Below are 17,151 nucleotides of genomic sequence, written 5' to 3'. Positions count from 1 at the left end.
GACTGATGCTTTTCTCTTCATTTCAAGGTTCTGTCAGCTGAACTAAACAGCAGAGCTAAACAGCACTGACTCGGGAGACTTTTTAACTTTTTATTAAGATATATTTTTTTTAACGCTCAGTCCGTAAACAGTGTATTAAAGTTAAAATGTGAGGAATGGGACAGTGTTTCTGTAGCGGAAGGAAGCCGGTAGACAAATCATTTGTTTAGAACAACAAAAATGCAAAACTTGTATATTTTGTATTAATAAAACTCTCGTCTTGTGTAAATCATGTCTTCAGTCACAACAAAACGCCACCATGAACTGCCACGCTCTTTTCATTTATTCTCCATTTAACAGGTAATGCTATCATACTCATGCACATTATTTGTCGCATAACAATAACTCCTAGGCACTTGGTGAGAATTCTCAGGTAATATTTTACAGTACCTCTAGTGGGACTATGTACAATTATAAATCTTTTTTTATTATCTAAATTGCAAAAAGGATCATCAACACTGCGGAAAACAGGGATTTGTGCACAATTTTGACATCCACCCGATGATTCTTCGCTGACGCACGCGCACACACACATTTTGAGCCACAGTTCCCTTTCCGTGAACGCTGAAGGATCGCCGAGCCACAGTAGGACACTGGTTGAGATTGTCAAAGGCTTAGGCCTGATAAGGTGAGGTAACGGGATACATAAATCTTCCTTTCATAGTGCAATTAAAAGATAAGATTATCATCATTTCAAGTCAAGAGAGAGAGGAAACCCACACAGGAAGAACAACACATGAGCAAATCATGCAGGCCTCTTGAAGTTTAAAAATCGAGATTTCAGAAGAAATGATTTTTTTTTTTTTTTTTTTATCGCCGACTTCACAAAACACAAGATTGCTTTTTAAAAAAAAAATAAAAAATTATACGCATATTCAGGGATAACCACTGAATGAATGAAAATATACTACCTCTTACAGTTAACACTATATTTGAACATAATTTGGATTTTATACAAGAAAAATGTACACTGATTCTCTTAAAGGCCCAAAAAAAAAAGATAAAGGAAGCGTATACCTAAGACAACCTAAGAGTCATAAATAAATGTAGAATAAAACAGCTTATTGTCTTTTTTATATATATATATATATATATATACAGTTTTGGTATATCTGAGTAACTTGCAGGGTCTCTGTGTCCCATTCAAAAAACATAAATATGACAGCTACCTCACTGCATAGCCTACCCGTACATAAACTGATCCATAAAACAGATGGTATGGCAAATATACATATTACAGTGTTCTATAAAAGATTCCATACGACAGTGTACTCAAATCACCTTAAATAAAGCTACTGCGTTGACAGAATACAAACAATATAAAGAACTAATTTCCAAATAATTACTAGCCTACCGAGAGTTTTTTCTTTTTTTTTTTTCTTTTAATCGAGCTACTCAGACCGGGAGAGAAACAATAGGTAAATGTTCAAATTACCCTGAGAACGTCAACCTTCCAGGAAGCATGAGAATAACTCGACTCTTCTCAAAATCAACCAGTCATAATTAAGACTTTTAAAAACAAAAAACAAAAAAAACAACTGTCATTATTGTTTTGTCGTATTGCAAAGTTTTTCCAGACTACTTTTTTTTTTTTCATTTGCATCATCCAGTGTGTGCGACGTTTAAGTTTTCACAGTTTGGCTTATTCCACTCTATCAGATGCCGCTGCCGATGGGCCATCCACATTTCCTGGCTCGTGAAGGCCCTGCCGCAAAACCAGCAGCGAAACTTCGTCTGGGCACCCCTGCTGGGCGAAACTGCGCCCACTATTTCGTACTTTTTCCTACTCAGCCTGCGGAGCTTCAGCTTCAAAGTGAACCTCTCCTGTACGAAGTTTTTAGCGTGCCGCCGCGCGGGTTCGTCTCGGTCGCCCGTGGGGTCGCCGCTCTTAGGGACTCCGCCGCTCAAAGCAGAGAGGGCGGTCAGAGTCCTGCGTGACAGTACGACCTTCTGCACCTCGCCTTTGTTCCTCTTGACGATCTCCATGATCCTGGTTACCTCGGGGATGTCTGCATCTGGATGATTTAGCACCACGACAGGCTGGTCTCCAACTGGACGCTTTACCAGCTGATAGGGGTTTATGGCTACTAGCTTCAGGGTCCTCTCCAGGTTCTTTGGGATCGGCCACCACCGATGCCCAGGTGCTGATGATGGCTCTTGTTGGATGGCTTTATCAGCAGACATGTGGATGCTGCTTGGGAGATCTGTGGGCACTTCTCTGTCTTTCATCCCCTCAGCGCTCTGCTCTGCAGGAAGAGAAAAGCTGGAATCTTCCGCGTTTATCTTACCTGTAAGATAAAAAGGGACAAACACTCAATACTTCAAAATGCTTTGCTCTTGGAAGCAACATTTAAACTCAAACTTCAAATGTGCGTCAAGTCTAAATCTTTAACCGTTTTGCCTCGGTAGAAACTATAATTTGCCGTCTTACCCTGCGGTGTAATAACAGGGTGGGAAGCAGGGGACGTGTTGATGCTGCTGTGAGGAGTCACTCCATCAGCCGGTGAACTCGCATGGCAGCCGGTGCCACCGGGTGAAGTCCGGAGCTCTTTGTTCTCGGGGCACATCTCAGTCACCGATGCGGCCCTCGGACTCGCCTGGCTCGTGCGATCGGCTGATCTGCTCCTGTCAACTTCAGCTCCCAAGCAGTGCGGCGACTTCTCCGCGTCATCGTGCGCTTCTTGACGAGCTGACGGCAAGCCCTCGAGCACGTCGGGCACATTTCCTGTCTGATTTGTAGTTCCTGCTGGCTTTGCGCCGCAACTCAGAGTGAGCTCTTCCCCTGGTTTTAAACTTATGGCTTCGTATGACTCAGGCTTGGAACCGTGAGTGCAGTTCTGCTGGTGCGCTGCCGTTGCCTGCGCGTTTTCGTGAATCTGTCCCACCTCCTCCATTGCAGTATGAGGGCCTGGCAGTCCATGATGGCAATCTATAGCACCACTTCCTGATGGAGACAAGGAGCTTTGCGACACCCACTGTTTCTCCTTCACAGGATTCTTCTTCAACACTAACTTCAAGGCCACTCCTGGTGACGTTGTATCTGCTCTTTTAACTTTGCTCTTTCTCTTCCGCCGTCGAACGCGTCTCCTTTTTTTCGGCGGGGCTTTACGAACAGGCGTCTGCTCCTCGACCTCATTTGTCAACTTCACATCATCGGAGATAAGAAGCCCATCAGCATGAACGGGCCCCTCCAGCTTTTTACTATGTTCCTCTACTTCCTGATCAGTCTTTAACTCCTGGTTCTCTCGATTTTCTTGCATCTGAGCGCACTCAGACGGCTCGCTCTGGGTCGACAGCGAGACGTCGCTGAGTAGTTTGGCGTCACCCTGCGGACAAGGCCTCGGATCGCTCAAATCTGACTGACATCCATTTTGCTCGAGCGCACACTGAGCATCTGCAGCGGCGCTTTCGGGAGAAACTGTTTCCTTATCCGACGGCGGCATCATTTTTAACCTTTTGGCGTAAGTGGCGCCGTTCTGAGCTACCGTTATCTTGTTCTTCACTGTAAGGAAAGTGAGATCCGACGAGTCCGACATGATGCCGTTTTCCGACCTCGGGTGAAGATTCATATCTTGAGGGACATTCGACAAAACAGTTTTAAGAGCCTTGGTCCATTTCTGGTCACCAGTCTCCCCGGCGACAGATTTCATCAAAAACTGCTGAGTCTCCTCTAGTGTTGTTTGTGGATCCGACAGTTGGCAGTATTTATCTAGGAATTCCCTCCCTGGCAGAGAGAGGCAGTCCTCCGTCAGCCAGCACATTTCTCTAACTGCACTTCTTGTTAATCTGGGCTTCATTTTAGGGATTGTGTCATTTGGTTTCATCGCTATGGAATGAACCTTGTTCCCCCTCCTGCTCTGGTTCCCATTCTGGCAAACGTGGACAGCTTTAATGTGCTTGGTAATCAGCCATTTATGAGACGCTTCATAGCCACAGTGTTGACAACGTAAACCTTGAGCCGCTGTTTTGGGTTCAAACTGATTCTTGTCCGTTATGCGCAGCGACAGATCGACATCGTCCGCTCCTTCCAGGTCCGAGTTGTGCACACACACGTGCTCCAGAAACACTCTCACGTCACCTGTGGAGAATTTCTGGCACATTTCACAAGAATATTTGCCATTTGAGCAGTGATACTTAGTCAGGTGTGCACGGAACTCAGGCCATGTGCGTTGAACGTTGTCCTTGCAAATGGTGCAGCTAGAAAAAGTGTCCTTGTGGCTTAATAGATGAACCTGAAGGTAGGAGAGCTCGTGCGTACTAAAAGTACACAAGTGACAGGAAAACACCGGCGGGATCCCTGTGTGTTTCTCTTTAAAATGTCTCTCTAAGTCTTTGGGAACATATTCCAAGTTGTCCTTGCATTGAGAGCACGTGAACCTGAGTGTATCGTCGCCGTCATTTGTCCTGCCTTGACTTTGTTGAGCCCCCCGGGGGGGCTTCTTCTTTGATGAAGGCCACGCTGTGCTCCGCTCCCACTCCTCGTCTATCTTCTTTGGTCCGCGCTTATCTTCGCTTTGCATAGCTGGGGGCCGAACGGCGGTCTTCCTGAGGTGGAGCCGTTTGTGCCAATCTCTATTCTTCTTGTTGACGCGCCGTTTATTATCTCTCGCGGAGCTGGCTGCGCAAATATCCACCGAATTCATGCTTTTGTTTGGAGGGGGAGGTGGCGGGGGGCTTCTGAAAAACGCAAAGAAAGAAAAGTGTCAAGGTTAATGCAACAAAACAAGAGTGCTTCTGTTAAAACAGACAGCAAATATTAAAGCCGCAAAAAAAATGCAGTTTTATAACTTTACAGAGAGCCCATAAAGAGAAGCTGCATTCACTGTCCAGCTCTGGATTTGCTCGGAGTTCACCTGTTGCTGGCTTTGGTTCAAATTGCCAATGCGTGGATATAAATACATAAAAATCAGATCAGATAGAAAACAATGATCACTTATGCAGACACTCACACTTACCTGCTCGATTCGTTCACTTCCCACCCTGCGTTAAAAACACATAAACACGCTATAGGGGGCGGTGCGAGAAAAAAAAAAATTAAACTTCCCCCGAAAAACACAACTAATGCACCAAACCCGGCAAAGACTGAGCTAACACTTTTTTTTGGTTGCACGTTAATGGGTTGCATCGCTCGGCCATTGTGCAATTCGACTTGACAACAAAGTGATAGCGCTCGCTTCTGCAATGAGCAACCTTGGTAGTGAAGTTACGATGAAACTACATAAGCGAATAAGCATCAGAGGCGATTTGGTTTCGCTTGCAAACGCCGCTTGTTGTTTAGCAGCCGAGCTAACAGTTAAAACTGTTGAGTGATTTGAATTAACGTGACGCACCAGAGCTTACAAAGACGAAATAACTTGAGGCATACAAAGCGGAGGGAGAGGAGGTTGAGGAGGAGTAGGAGGAGGAGGGGGGGGGGACAACAAAGTTAAACCGCACCCGGTTGTTGTTTTTTCTCAAAGAAAACCCTTGCATCGAGTTACCGCTGCAAAAAAGAGCCGCCGGCTTTTTTAAATAAATAATACGAGCCGGGGAAGAATGTGTAGTTGTCTCGGTTTTTACCTTTTCTTTTGTGGAGAGCTTGACAGCTCAGCGAGTGGCAGCCATGATGGTTTCATCCGGGGATTACAGCCTCTGAGCTCCTTTAGCCTTTAGCCTGTCCCGGGCCTAGAGCTACACAAACAGACACAACGGTGCTTCATGTTAAAAAAATAAAAATAAATAAAAACCTCTCACAGTGCCTTAATGTAGCCGTTATGTGGGTAAATATTTAAAAAACGACCGCATTATCAAATTAAAGCCACTTTAACATGATTAAAGCCAGATTTCAAGTTTGTCTGCACTGACATGATGATGATGGCCTGGTGGCAGCTAACTAACTACATCCGTCGGTTTTGCTGAGGGGTCCGGGGCGGTTAACAAACGCAACTTAAATATTCATGAATGTCATTGTCAGCTGTAACGGTAACACAAAATGATTCGATGCAAATATGAGCTGCCGTGCAAGCAGTTTGTCGCCCCCTCTGCCCCGCATGTGTCCTAGATACGAGGGGCTGTGATGAGTAGCTGTTAAAAACACGCAGATATAACATGGACTCTGGTCTGGAGATGTTGCCTAACAGGCCACTGTATGTCTGTGAACTATAAGCTAGTGAGGAATTGCGTGCTTTTTGTAATTAATTTGTGTAGTTTTCTTATTCTTTTTAGCATACAATAAAAATTCAATCATGTGCCTTTGTGTTCAATTCAAATTTGTTCAGTCAGAATTTGATTAAATGCAAAACGTAAAGAATCTCAACGTGCAACAAAACAGTAGTATAGTTATTTATTTTCTTTTTCTTTTTATGCTCGCTTTCTAAAACTCCTGTTATTCTGCAGAAAGCACAAAGAAAGCTACAGTAGTAAATGTAAATCCTTGCACAACACTGACAATGTGAGGCTACGGGTTACTTCTGTTTTTTATTTTATTTATTTATTTATTTATTTTTGCACATGGAAAGACAAGCTGGGTGTCCTTTGGGTGTGTCCAGCACCTAACACACAGTGAAGGGACTCTCTTCGCCATTCAATAACTAAATGTGACACACTTTATTGCACTGACATGACAGGCTGCAGACAAATTCACACCAGCTACCCTATAAATACGCAGGGAAACAAACATGTAAGTGAATGTATTAAGTAATATGTGACTTCCTGTTGTTAAAAATAATCATCCCATTTTTTCATTCACTGACGTAAATAGAAGATGGTGTGATGGCATGTGGTACTTTGGCTTTAACTGTGCCCTGCAGTATGTCAGGCATGACCACATGCTCCCCGTTCCCGTATGAGTAATTCCTTTGACGTTATGGGCAATAAGACCTTTGTGCCGTCAACAAAACAACAAAAAGAAAGTAAAGATGAGTAGATGTGTTACAGAGAAAATTCTGACTCACAATCAGAAAAAAAATCAATGGTTCAAATAAACCAGGTGAGTCATTCAGCTTATTTGGCTTCAACAACACGCCTGTGAACAGAATATTTCCAAAGTAAACAGATATGTGGTAGTGTATTTTGCAATGACGGCCATAACCTCACCACAAAACCTATGTAGGCCCTAGTGCACATTGACAATACTCCACAACTCCCCCTTACGGTGCATCTTCTACCTACCCAAAATCAAACGTAAGATCAATAACTTAAAGATTGTTTACACCCTCTGCTGTTGTATTTCTATCCGTGTGTCTTGAGAAAGAGCCGGCGGTGGTCTGTTCACACTACTGAGCATGTCAGTGGCAGTCAGCTGCCCTCCAGCTACAGGAACTGCATGACACCGGGTGAAAGAGAAGCACTGAAAGGATGTCCACCAGCTCCCTCCACCCAGGACACCATTTGTTTCCTCTGGGAGACAGTTCCAGTCGATTAAGTGCGAGGCTACCAACCACCTCGACGGCAGCTACCACAGAGCGGATAGCATTACCAATCCTCTTAAGGCTCACCCCCTGCATGCTGCCACACTTTCTGGACTGCTCCTTTTATTATGTGAACACAACATGAAATCGCTACGGTGCCTTTTTAGTAAGATTTATATTGGTTCTACACGATGCTACAGGCTGCATAAATAAAAAAATAAATAATGTTACTTAGATAGACTGGCGACCTGTACAGGGTGTATCCCGCCTCTCGCCCAATGACAGCTGGGAAAGGCACCAGCTCCCCCGCAACCCTCCAGAGGACAAGCGGTTACAGAAAATGAATGAATAATGTTATTTACTCACTTACTTATCCACTGTAAGTACCTCGAAGTCTATGTGAACACCAGACTGGACTGGAGGGAGAACAGTGATGCTGTGCACAAGAATTACCTGAGAAGACTTTACTTCCTGAGGAAGCTCAGGTCTTTTACCACTTTCTACCAGTCTGTTCTTGCGAATGCCCTCTACTTTGTTGTGGTCTGTTGGGAGAGCAGCACCAGCAAAAAGGACATAAGTTGGATTGACAAATTGATCCAAAAGGCTGGACACGTGATCGGCAGAGAGGTGGAGACATTTGTGTCAGTGAGGGACAGGAGGACACTGGACAAAGTGCTCTACATCATGGACAATCCGTCACACCCACTTCAGCGGACTATAGAGGGGCAGTGGAGCTCATTCTCCAACAGACTGATCCAGCTCCACTCCCACAGTGAACGCTACAGGACGTCATTCATACCGTTCTCAGTCCAGCTGTTCAACAACTCACCTTTCTATCTAACAGATAACTCCATGTTATTAATGTTAATGCACATTTTAAACCTTTTTCCTTTCCTACGTCTATAATGAGGCGGCACAGTGGTGTGGTGGTTAGCACAGATGCCTCACAGCAAGAAGTTTCTGGGTTTGAATGCATCGGCCTACTGGGGTCTTTCTGTGTGGAGTTTGCATGTTCTCCCTGTGTCTGCGTGGGTTCTCTCCAGGTACTCCGGCTTCGTCCCACCATCCAAAGACATGCTCGTTAGCTTCATTGGTGATTCTAAATTGGCCGTAGGTGTGAGTGTGAATGGTTGTCCGTCTCTCTGTGTTAGCCCTAGACTGGAGACCTGTCCAGGGTGTACCCCGTCTCTCGCCCGATGACAGCTGGGATAGGCTCCGGAATAAATGAATGAATGAAGTCTAAGTGTCACTGTAGTTTTTAATAACCGTGTCCGAGTTAAATTCTCAGTTGATTATTTTACATTTACAGCTTTACAGTGTTGTAAGATAAGGACAGGGTATGATCATTTTTATCACACTGGCTTCATGATAACAGAAGAGTTAACGCGCTTTATAAATCTTGTTTTATCCCGTCGGTTTAATGCACTCCTCTGTAGCTCATGACATGTTATACACATTTTTTAAAGTACAATCAGTTTTTCTCAGTATCACCCACATGTGTTTTTCTGCTAATCTCCTAAGGTGTAATACAATGACACGGATGCATCACTGGGGTTGCTTCATCCTACTCAAAGTTTCCCCAGAAAAATATTACTCACTGAAATAATTTTTTCAGCATGGAAGGCAAAGCTTCAACCACATACAAATAAAATGTCATTCATCTAGTGGGGAAGGTCAGACTGACCTGGGAGCAGAGGCAGGAAATGAGTCAAGGCGAGTAAATGTGCTGGGTGACACATGTGCATGCTTACACTCATTCAGAATCTAGATTTGCTCTCCTTCTTGCATTTAAAGCACAATATTTAGTGTTTCCCATCATCATCAAGTCTATAAAGGTAGGGATCAGGGTAGATCACTACTAAGGCTGAATATAATAAATCTGAGAGTATGTTTTCAAAAGAAATATGGCTATTAATTAACCTTTTCCAGTGCAACCTGGCTTGAGAAAATGCCAGCAATCAGTCAACATATTCCTTGAGGTCAAATTAAGCACAATTTACAGTATGTTAAGCAGTTTTACATTGATCTGTCTGTCTATCTAGCCATCTATATATCAACCTGTCAGTCTATTTATATACATCAAGGTGAGTTTTATTGATTTCCTGAAAAAATCTGAAAAATGTGGACATACAGTCTTCCACCAGAAGCTTCCACTGCACAATGTACATAAAAGGTCAACAGCAAACTGTGAAGTGCCTTTCACCTACTAAATATAATAACAGACACAAGTGAGTCTCCAACATGGAATCCCATTTATTGGCTATCGGCCATATTAGGCAAAATCCAGGCTGTGCTGTGATTGGATGTTGGACCGGAGAGTAGAGTGATGCTTTCAGGTGACAGCGCAAGACTTCTCACTCACTTGCCTCTGGTAGTGACAGTACAAATTCAAATGTGCATTTTTATTTATTTTCTGCACAAACAACACATTTTTAGCAAAATCATATCGTCAATATATTTTGTCAGGCAGGCTACGGGCTAAAATGAAAACATGATGAAAATTAATAGGCCTAAGTCACAACAACAACAATAATTATAATAATTTATTTGTTTTCTTGCTTTCCAGTCCCCTAAATACCGCTCTTCTCGGCTTAATCTCAGCTCATTGTGCGTAAGAGTGGAAGAAGTCGAGAAGCCGAGTTTTCGCGCAGCACTTGAACGCACCAGTCGCGTTTGCTGAACTCGTGCAGCTGAGCCGTGTGGAGCCTCACTGAACTACAACAATGGGTGCGAGCTGAGCGTGTCCGGCTCGTTTGAATTGAAAGTTTACTTCAGTGGATCTGCCCGTAACATTCACTACATGTGTTCATCGGGTGAGTCTCCGCTTCCCGATCCGTCACAAGCGGCTTTCAGATTCTCAGATTGGAAATTACACAGTGGAAGAAAAGACGTGTGGGTAACGGTGTCCTCTCCTGCTCCTGAACAGTTGTCTCTCTGTGGGGTTGCGAGGTTGGAAGTGTCACACTTTTCTTTTTTTTTTTTTCCCCATGTGCAGAGCATCTTCAGCTCCCAAGCTTTAGAAGTCGATTAATTGCCTTTCCCCCCCTCCGTGTTCTGCCTTTCAGAGGTTTCCAAAGCACTGTGTTAAATGGAGCTAGAGGACCAATGGTGGAAAGGACAACTTGCTGCAGATATATACCAGTCTCTGCGATACAAAGTGAGTGGGGCACAGTCACTTACTTGTGCGTGGGTGCTAAAATAGATCTGATCCAGCAACAATGAGTAATGTTCCCTTTAAGTGCCATGCCTCATTTTTGTCCATAACATCTCGCAATTAGTTTTTGATGTCGGTATTAGATGCATAACTTTTGGATCTCTTATTTTTTATCCTATTTTTTTTGTATTTATTCAGTACACAGTATATAATACAATGAGAATGATTATCCCACTTACAACAAACTTTTCTGAATTCTAACTTCAAGCACATTTTAGGATGGTGTCCTGAAGGAATACCTTGGATGAGCGGCGGCGAAAGAGTCCAGTTTTCTGTGTTTTAGCTTTCATTCAAGATACTTTATTGTCAAATACTCTGCAACAATGCAGCATCTTTAGCAGTAATTAAATCATTTGTGCACAGAGCCAACAGAAACAAAAACAGAATAAATAACAGAATAAAGATATGTGTCAAAATAACATAAAATAGAAACAGAATAAACATTGTTTTCTAGATTGTATGGCAGAATAAAATCAAGATATCAATTATGAGTGCTAACATATGTTGCCTTTAACAGGAGCTCAAGTTACCTTCCTACAAAGGCCAGTCCCCTCAGCTCAACTTGAGAAGATACTTTGCCGACCTCATAGCCATCGTCAGCAACCGCTTCCGGCTGTGTCCCGCGGCCAGACACCTGGCCGTCTATCTGCTGGACCTCTTCATGGACCGCTATGACGTCACGGTGCAGCAGCTTCACATGGTCTCGCTCTCGTGTCTTCTTTTGGCCAGTAAGTGTTGAGGCTTCTCCGACATCTGGCTCGTCGGTCTGCACCGATGTGACTTATCTATCTGTTTGTCTCTATAGGTAAGTTTGAGGAGAGGGAAGACCGGGTGCCAAAGCTGGAAACCCTGAACAGCCTGGGCTGCATGAGCTCCATGAACCTGGTCCTGACCAAGCAGGGCCTGCTGCACATGGAGCTGCTCCTGTTAGAAACTTTCCAGTGGAACCTGTACCTCCCCACAGCTGCTCATTTCATAGAATACTATCTGTCTATTGCCGTCCATGAAGGAGATCTGCATGATGGCTGGCCTATGACGTGCCTGGAGAAGACTAAACTATACATGGCCAAGTATGCTGATTACTGCCTGGAGGTTTCTCTGCAAGGTACATTGTTTTACACTGTTTACCCATAACTACCCATTTTCTGCTCGCATTTATGCACCAATATGGATGCTGATGTGGTTGGTACAGTGGCATCCCCTAGCTCTGTGTGACATACAACTATGCTGCACAAGCTGTAAATTTGGAAAAACCCTGAATTTAACTGTTCAACGTTGTACCATTGTTTTTTTTTTTTTGTTTTTTTTTAAAACACTAGTTGCCATTTCATGTGTTCAATCAGTCAATATGCATTTAAGCCTGGACCAACCATCACACTATTTGTATTAGGAGTGAACCTACCCTGAATTAGGAGCTACAAAAGAGCCTGTAGGTGGAGTTTGAAGAAATGCCAGACTGCAGTGTGGATGCACAAAAATGCAATTCTTCCTCATACAATTGCAGGAACTATGGATACGTTCCTGAGGTCCCGAAGGCACCTAATATAACCCGATGACCCTGAGATTCAAAAAAATGAATAAAAAACATTGGAGAAAGGTTCAGTGCCACACAGATAAAATCAAAAGTGAAATAAGTTCAACATCAATTCAGATTTGATGAGGTGTACACATGGTTCACCTCAGTGTCTCCTTGCATACTGCAGTGAAATTAAACAGCATATTTAAAGACTGGCAGACAAACCTCATAACAAAAAAAAATATTACTCTTAGTTTATGTCTTTTTCATTTTCTGCATCTACAAAAATGCACACACTCCCTTTGGAAGATAAAGAAATGCTGCATCCACCAGTAAAATGTGTTCTTTTTAGCTAGCTTAGCTAGATTTTACTTTAATTATTCATTTAATTAGTTCAAGGCAATAAAATGTAACACAGATCTTTTGTTTATATTGAAATAAAAAAAAAGAATGTTAAGTTGAATACATTTAAAGTTAGCTTAGCCTTGTTAAATCACATGAAGTCCACACTACTTTGCTAGGCTAGCTAGCTATAGCAGGATGTTACAAACATAGCTGGGTTGAGTTAGAGGCTCATTTAACAGAGTGGAGCAAGAAACGGCATCACTAAGATGTCTGTTCATGAAAATTTGTATTTTTTGTTTTAAAAAAAAATGACAGGTGGACTAGTGAGAGCGTGAACTGGATTTTAGCTAACAGCTGCCAATGTTAGCTATCTCACCAGCTAGCTTTCTAGGTTGTAGCTCTGTTTTTTTAAGCTCTCCATTGAATTGTCTTTCCACAGCCAACAGCCAAATAATTACCAAAGCAGAGTAAAGTTCCTGCAGCCTGTGCAGTAATGCTATAACCACAGTGCAGTAACTACACAGCTGGTGTTCATTCACTGAAGCATGTCTTGGTTTTTAGCTTGGTTTTGTAGTTTTACTGCACAATGTATGTGTTCTTTTCACAAAAAAGGTATATGTTAACTGCTGAGACCCCTGTTTCCTCCTCCTCCTCTCAGATCATGTGTTTTTGTGCTATGCACCCTCACTGGTGGCCGCCGCCTGTGTGGCCGCCTCGCGCCTCATCCTCCACCTGTCCCCTACGTGGCCACCCCGACTGCAGCGCCTCACGGGCTACACGTGGGAGAACCTGGTTTCGTGTGCAGAGAAGCTCCTCATGTGTGTATCTCGCCGTCATTCCGGTGACGCCCATTTGCATGCTTGTTCATGACAGTTAATAGAAGTTAATCACAAGGGGCGGTTAAGTACAGGGTTTAATTTTGGTGACTGATTCAGACAGATACTGACAGCTCCCAGTGGCACACGTTAACCAAGGACAATGGGATCTCCAGCGCAGTGCAAGCAGACAGTAGCCTATACATTTCACACGGCACGTGTAACAACAGAAACACGTCAGGGCTCATCTTGCAGCACTGACTCTTTTCACTAATCAACAGTGCAACTCTTTGTCCCTTTTTCCCGTAGTGCACATGACAGTGATGTCAAAGAGGCCAACAAGCAAAAGTGCCAGCAGCCTGGACAGCAGCAGCAGCAGCAGCAGCAGCAGGGTCAGACGGTGTACCACAGTTCAGGCCAGACAGCCACTGTGGCGCAGTACCTGCACCGACCCGGCTTGCAGTATCCCCAGCAGGCTCCGCAGCCGGGCCTGGCCCCCAACCACAGACCTGCCTCCTACCTCAACCACTCCACCGGCAGCCTGCAGGCGCCCAACGGTCCCCTGCACGGTAACACCCAAACCATCAGTGCCTCACTGGATCCAAAGTCTAGCATTCCAAACAGGGCTTACCAAGTCAGCATGCATTACCCCTGCGCTGCTCCGTGCTTCGAAAGATGATGGAATTCCAAGATTTGGCCTTTTTTTTTTTTTTGTGGAGGAAGAGATAAGATACGGTGATCTGTTTCTCTTGAACCGAACAGAATACACTGAAGGAAAAAAACTGTTTTTAATTTAAAGAGACTTGATGAGACTGGTGCAGCACTTTGAACCATAAGGTGTACGCAATGTGCAATATGCCTACCCTGCTGTAATTTTCTGTGTAGAGCCTGCACGAGGACTTTTTTTGTTTTCCAAGATATGAGGTATGAATGTTGTAGTGAGTTGTTTAGAGGCACAATTTGCACCTGCATCTGCTAGTGTTACTGTATAATTTAGCTACAGACGAGAGTATTTATTTAAGCCAAAGCATATCGGACGTGTTATACGCACACATACCTTGTGCCTATAGCCATTGTAAGTATTATTATGCTAAGTTAAAGAGTTAAAGGGCAGTAACAAAAGAGGATTTATGTGGGTTTATGGTTGAGTTAGAAGTTTGTGTAGGTGTCTTTTTTTTCTGAAGAGTTTGAACAAATGTAAAAAAAAGAATAGAAATAAGGGAAGAATACACTCCTCAATGCTCTTCTGATTTCAGTCAGTGCTGTCCAGTTCTGCAATGACGCTTTTAAATAAAATACCCTTTAAACAGTGTTTCCATTGCAGTGGATTTCTTTGCTATGCAACTGCGCCATTGAGCGGTCAATCGAGTGCCCTGTGGTGGAGCAAACTTCAACATTTTGGTGTCTCAATCATCCGCTGCAACCGACTCGCAGACTACTCCAAACTTATTTTAGGCTGTGTGTGTGTGTGTGGCCAGAGGAGCCACAGTGGCAGGATGTGGGAGGGTCTGGGTGGAATGCACACAGTTACTCATGAATTATTAAGAACAAGACATTAGTTCACATAACATATCGGTACACTGAGAATGAACCCATGGGCGTGACGAACTTTGTTTGAATGAGTAATTTGAGAGCCATTGACGCTCGTCAGTCTGGCTCGCTCTGTAACAACGCCACCCAAAAGCTAGCGCGTCTTTTTTTTTTTGCCAGTCGGATTCATTTTTGTTTCTACTTCCTGGTTCACTTTCCACAATAGCGACTGAAACTTTGACCGAACACGAGTTGCACACATGTTTGTATCTACTTTCTTCGATATGTTCCATCACTACTACCAAGTATACCAATCACAGCTCTTGTGGTGATGGGTCGCCGCGCTGTGTAGTTACATTTCTGGGGAGGTGCACGTCAGTTACGGCCCTAGGGTCTATGCACTGTCTGCGTAGGGGTCTGCGCTGTCGCTGTAGCTGTCGCTTCTGCGTCAACTTAATGCAGAAGTCTAAACTGCCTATTAGTCTATGGTGATCGCAACAACGCACTAACATGCAGTCCATAACCAACCACTGAAGAGTACAAGTCAAAAATGTGGGCACCTTCTCAGCAATTCAGTGTTCTGCTGGGAAACTTTTGGACCTGGCATTCATTCATGGGGATGTTACTTAGCCATGTAGCACCCACCTAGACCAGACCAGGCTATGCACCCCCACCACATAGCTATTACAATCCTTGATGGAAGCTGGAACAAGCCTGACCCCTACTAATTGTAGTAGTAGTATGATGTACTTTTGGCTAGTCAGGGCAGCAAAACCTCATAGGACATGTGACATTTGAATGTTTTAACACATTCATTGGGATACAAACTCATTTGTTAAAGCAAATGTGGGTGGATCAAAGGGTTCAGATGGTCACGGCCCAGTCCCAGGGGCAACTTATTCAGACAAAACTTAGCTAGAGGTTTCCTACACCGTGGCTGTGCACCATGAGAAAAATGAGAATAAGGGGCATTCTGTCTCTCCTAACTTTCTCCCTGAGTGATTATTTTACATGTGGATATAACCAAAGTCACATTCCTGTGCTTAGGTTATGTATATGGTAATTTTGCTGAAAGATGTAAATATGGTTTCAAACAGAACGAAACAGAAAAATATGTAAATGACAACGGCTGTATTGTAAATTTGGATGTATGAAAAACATAAGGGTCAGTCTCTGATTTGCTGCATTATTTTATTCAGTCTTATTTCTCTCCTCCATCAGATATAACCTTTTTTTTTTTTTTACTTGACTTTTTGTGCTTTACAATCATATATAGAGTATGTATGTATGCAAAAGAGTGCACGGCCTGGATGAGTGCCCATCGAGGGATTTGGTAATGATTTTCGGAGGAGCCATCTGCCTCGCTGCTTGAAACTGACCATGGTGGTATCGGAGATAGGGGTGGGTTGAGATGACGAGCTCAAATGAAGACCACATACACACTTATGAGGGTACTAGGCAATGAGCAGTCTGCAGAGGGCAGTGTATGCCACATTTCTGCTGGTGCTTTTCATCTCCTTGTCTTCACATGCCCTATCTATGTGCATTATAAAATGATTGACTATAAAATTTTAAGCACCTCATTCGCTGGAGTGGACGTATGTGTGTGTTTGCAAAACAGGAAATTGTCTCTTAAATGTCACCAAAGTAGGCCCAAGTGATAAAGAAAGGCTACACAGAAAATAATAGGAATTATAAGTAATAAAGTAAGTAATTTCTGTGGTTTTGTAGCAATCATTTTTGTTTTCTAGGCTTTGGAGCTAAAAAAAAAGTGAGACTAGTTGGTTGATGCTTGCTAATTGTTGTTTAATTCTTGTGTATTATGGCCCACGTGTCCTTATTCTAACTGACAGAGTAGGAAGACATCTCTGGATTGGGAGACAAAACCACTCTCAGTTTATTTTCCCTCCTCTTCAGCATTTTGTTTGTTCATCTCTCAGTCTGGAAACACATCTATTCTTTAATAGAAAAACCCTATAAGAGGTCTCAAGAGCCCCTACTTAAAGTGAGTTCCTGTTGTAAAACAATGCGGTCAATTGTGACGGTAACAACCCTGCCGAGTAAACCTATAACGCACTCCTGATTCCTGCATGTCATGATGTGGCGGACCTCTTAAAATAGCATTTCCGATCCGAGGTCATACGCTGCGGAGGGCTTCCTGTGGAGGAGGAAGCAGACTGAAGATAACTTGCTGCACCCACTCGCAGTCTGTGCATATACCGTATATGCTCTCCAAAACCAGTAGGTGGAAATGAGATTTATGAAGCCCTCCAACGAGCTGTATCTCATTTATTCACTTAATCT

General features: G+C 43.5%; 2 protein-coding genes across 5 annotated transcripts; one reads left to right on the top strand and one right to left on the bottom strand.

Annotated features, from left to right (window-relative positions):
• Nucleotides 1–301: 301 nt before the first annotated feature.
• znf518a (zinc finger protein 518A) lies at nt 302–5,932 on the bottom strand. Of its 2 annotated transcripts, none has more exons than XM_084561172.1 (3): nt 5,599–5,932; nt 2,471–4,716; nt 302–2,327 (listed from the first exon to the last, which is right to left on the bottom strand). In XM_084561172.1, exons 1-3 carry the CDS (start codon nt 5,652–5,654, stop codon nt 1,642–1,644), a joined length of 2,988 nt encoding a protein of 995 aa, XP_084417298.1. In that variant the 5' UTR covers nt 5,655–5,932; the 3' UTR covers nt 302–1,641. The 2 variants fall into 2 exon arrangements, with proteins under 2 accessions (XP_084417298.1, XP_084417297.1); XM_084561171.1 differs by lacking the exon at nt 5,599–5,932 and adding an exon at nt 4,995–5,333.
• Nucleotides 5,933–9,941: 4,009 nt separating this feature from the next.
• Nucleotides 9,942–14,629, top strand: ccnj (cyclin J). 3 transcript variants are annotated; one of them, XM_084561490.1, is made up of 6 exons: nt 9,942–10,240; nt 10,493–10,584; nt 11,159–11,369; nt 11,447–11,746; nt 13,161–13,320; nt 13,627–14,629. In XM_084561490.1, exons 2-6 carry the CDS (start codon nt 10,516–10,518, stop codon nt 13,994–13,996), a joined length of 1,110 nt encoding a protein of 369 aa, XP_084417616.1. In that variant the 5' UTR covers nt 9,942–10,240; nt 10,493–10,515; the 3' UTR covers nt 13,997–14,629. The 3 variants fall into 3 exon arrangements, with proteins under 3 accessions (XP_084417616.1, XP_084417614.1, XP_084417615.1); XM_084561488.1 differs by having other exon boundaries at nt 9,942–10,376; XM_084561489.1 differs by lacking the exon at nt 9,942–10,240 and having other exon boundaries at nt 10,420–10,584.
• Nucleotides 14,630–17,151: the final 2,522 nt, after the last annotated feature.

The sequence above is a fragment of the Chelon labrosus genome (assembly GCF_963514085.1).
Source record: "Chelon labrosus genome assembly, chromosome: 15".
Taxonomy (NCBI): domain Eukaryota; kingdom Metazoa; phylum Chordata; class Actinopteri; order Mugiliformes; family Mugilidae; genus Chelon; species Chelon labrosus.
Note: the sequence above shows the minus strand (reverse complement) of the source record. Positions and strands in the feature narration are given on the sequence as shown.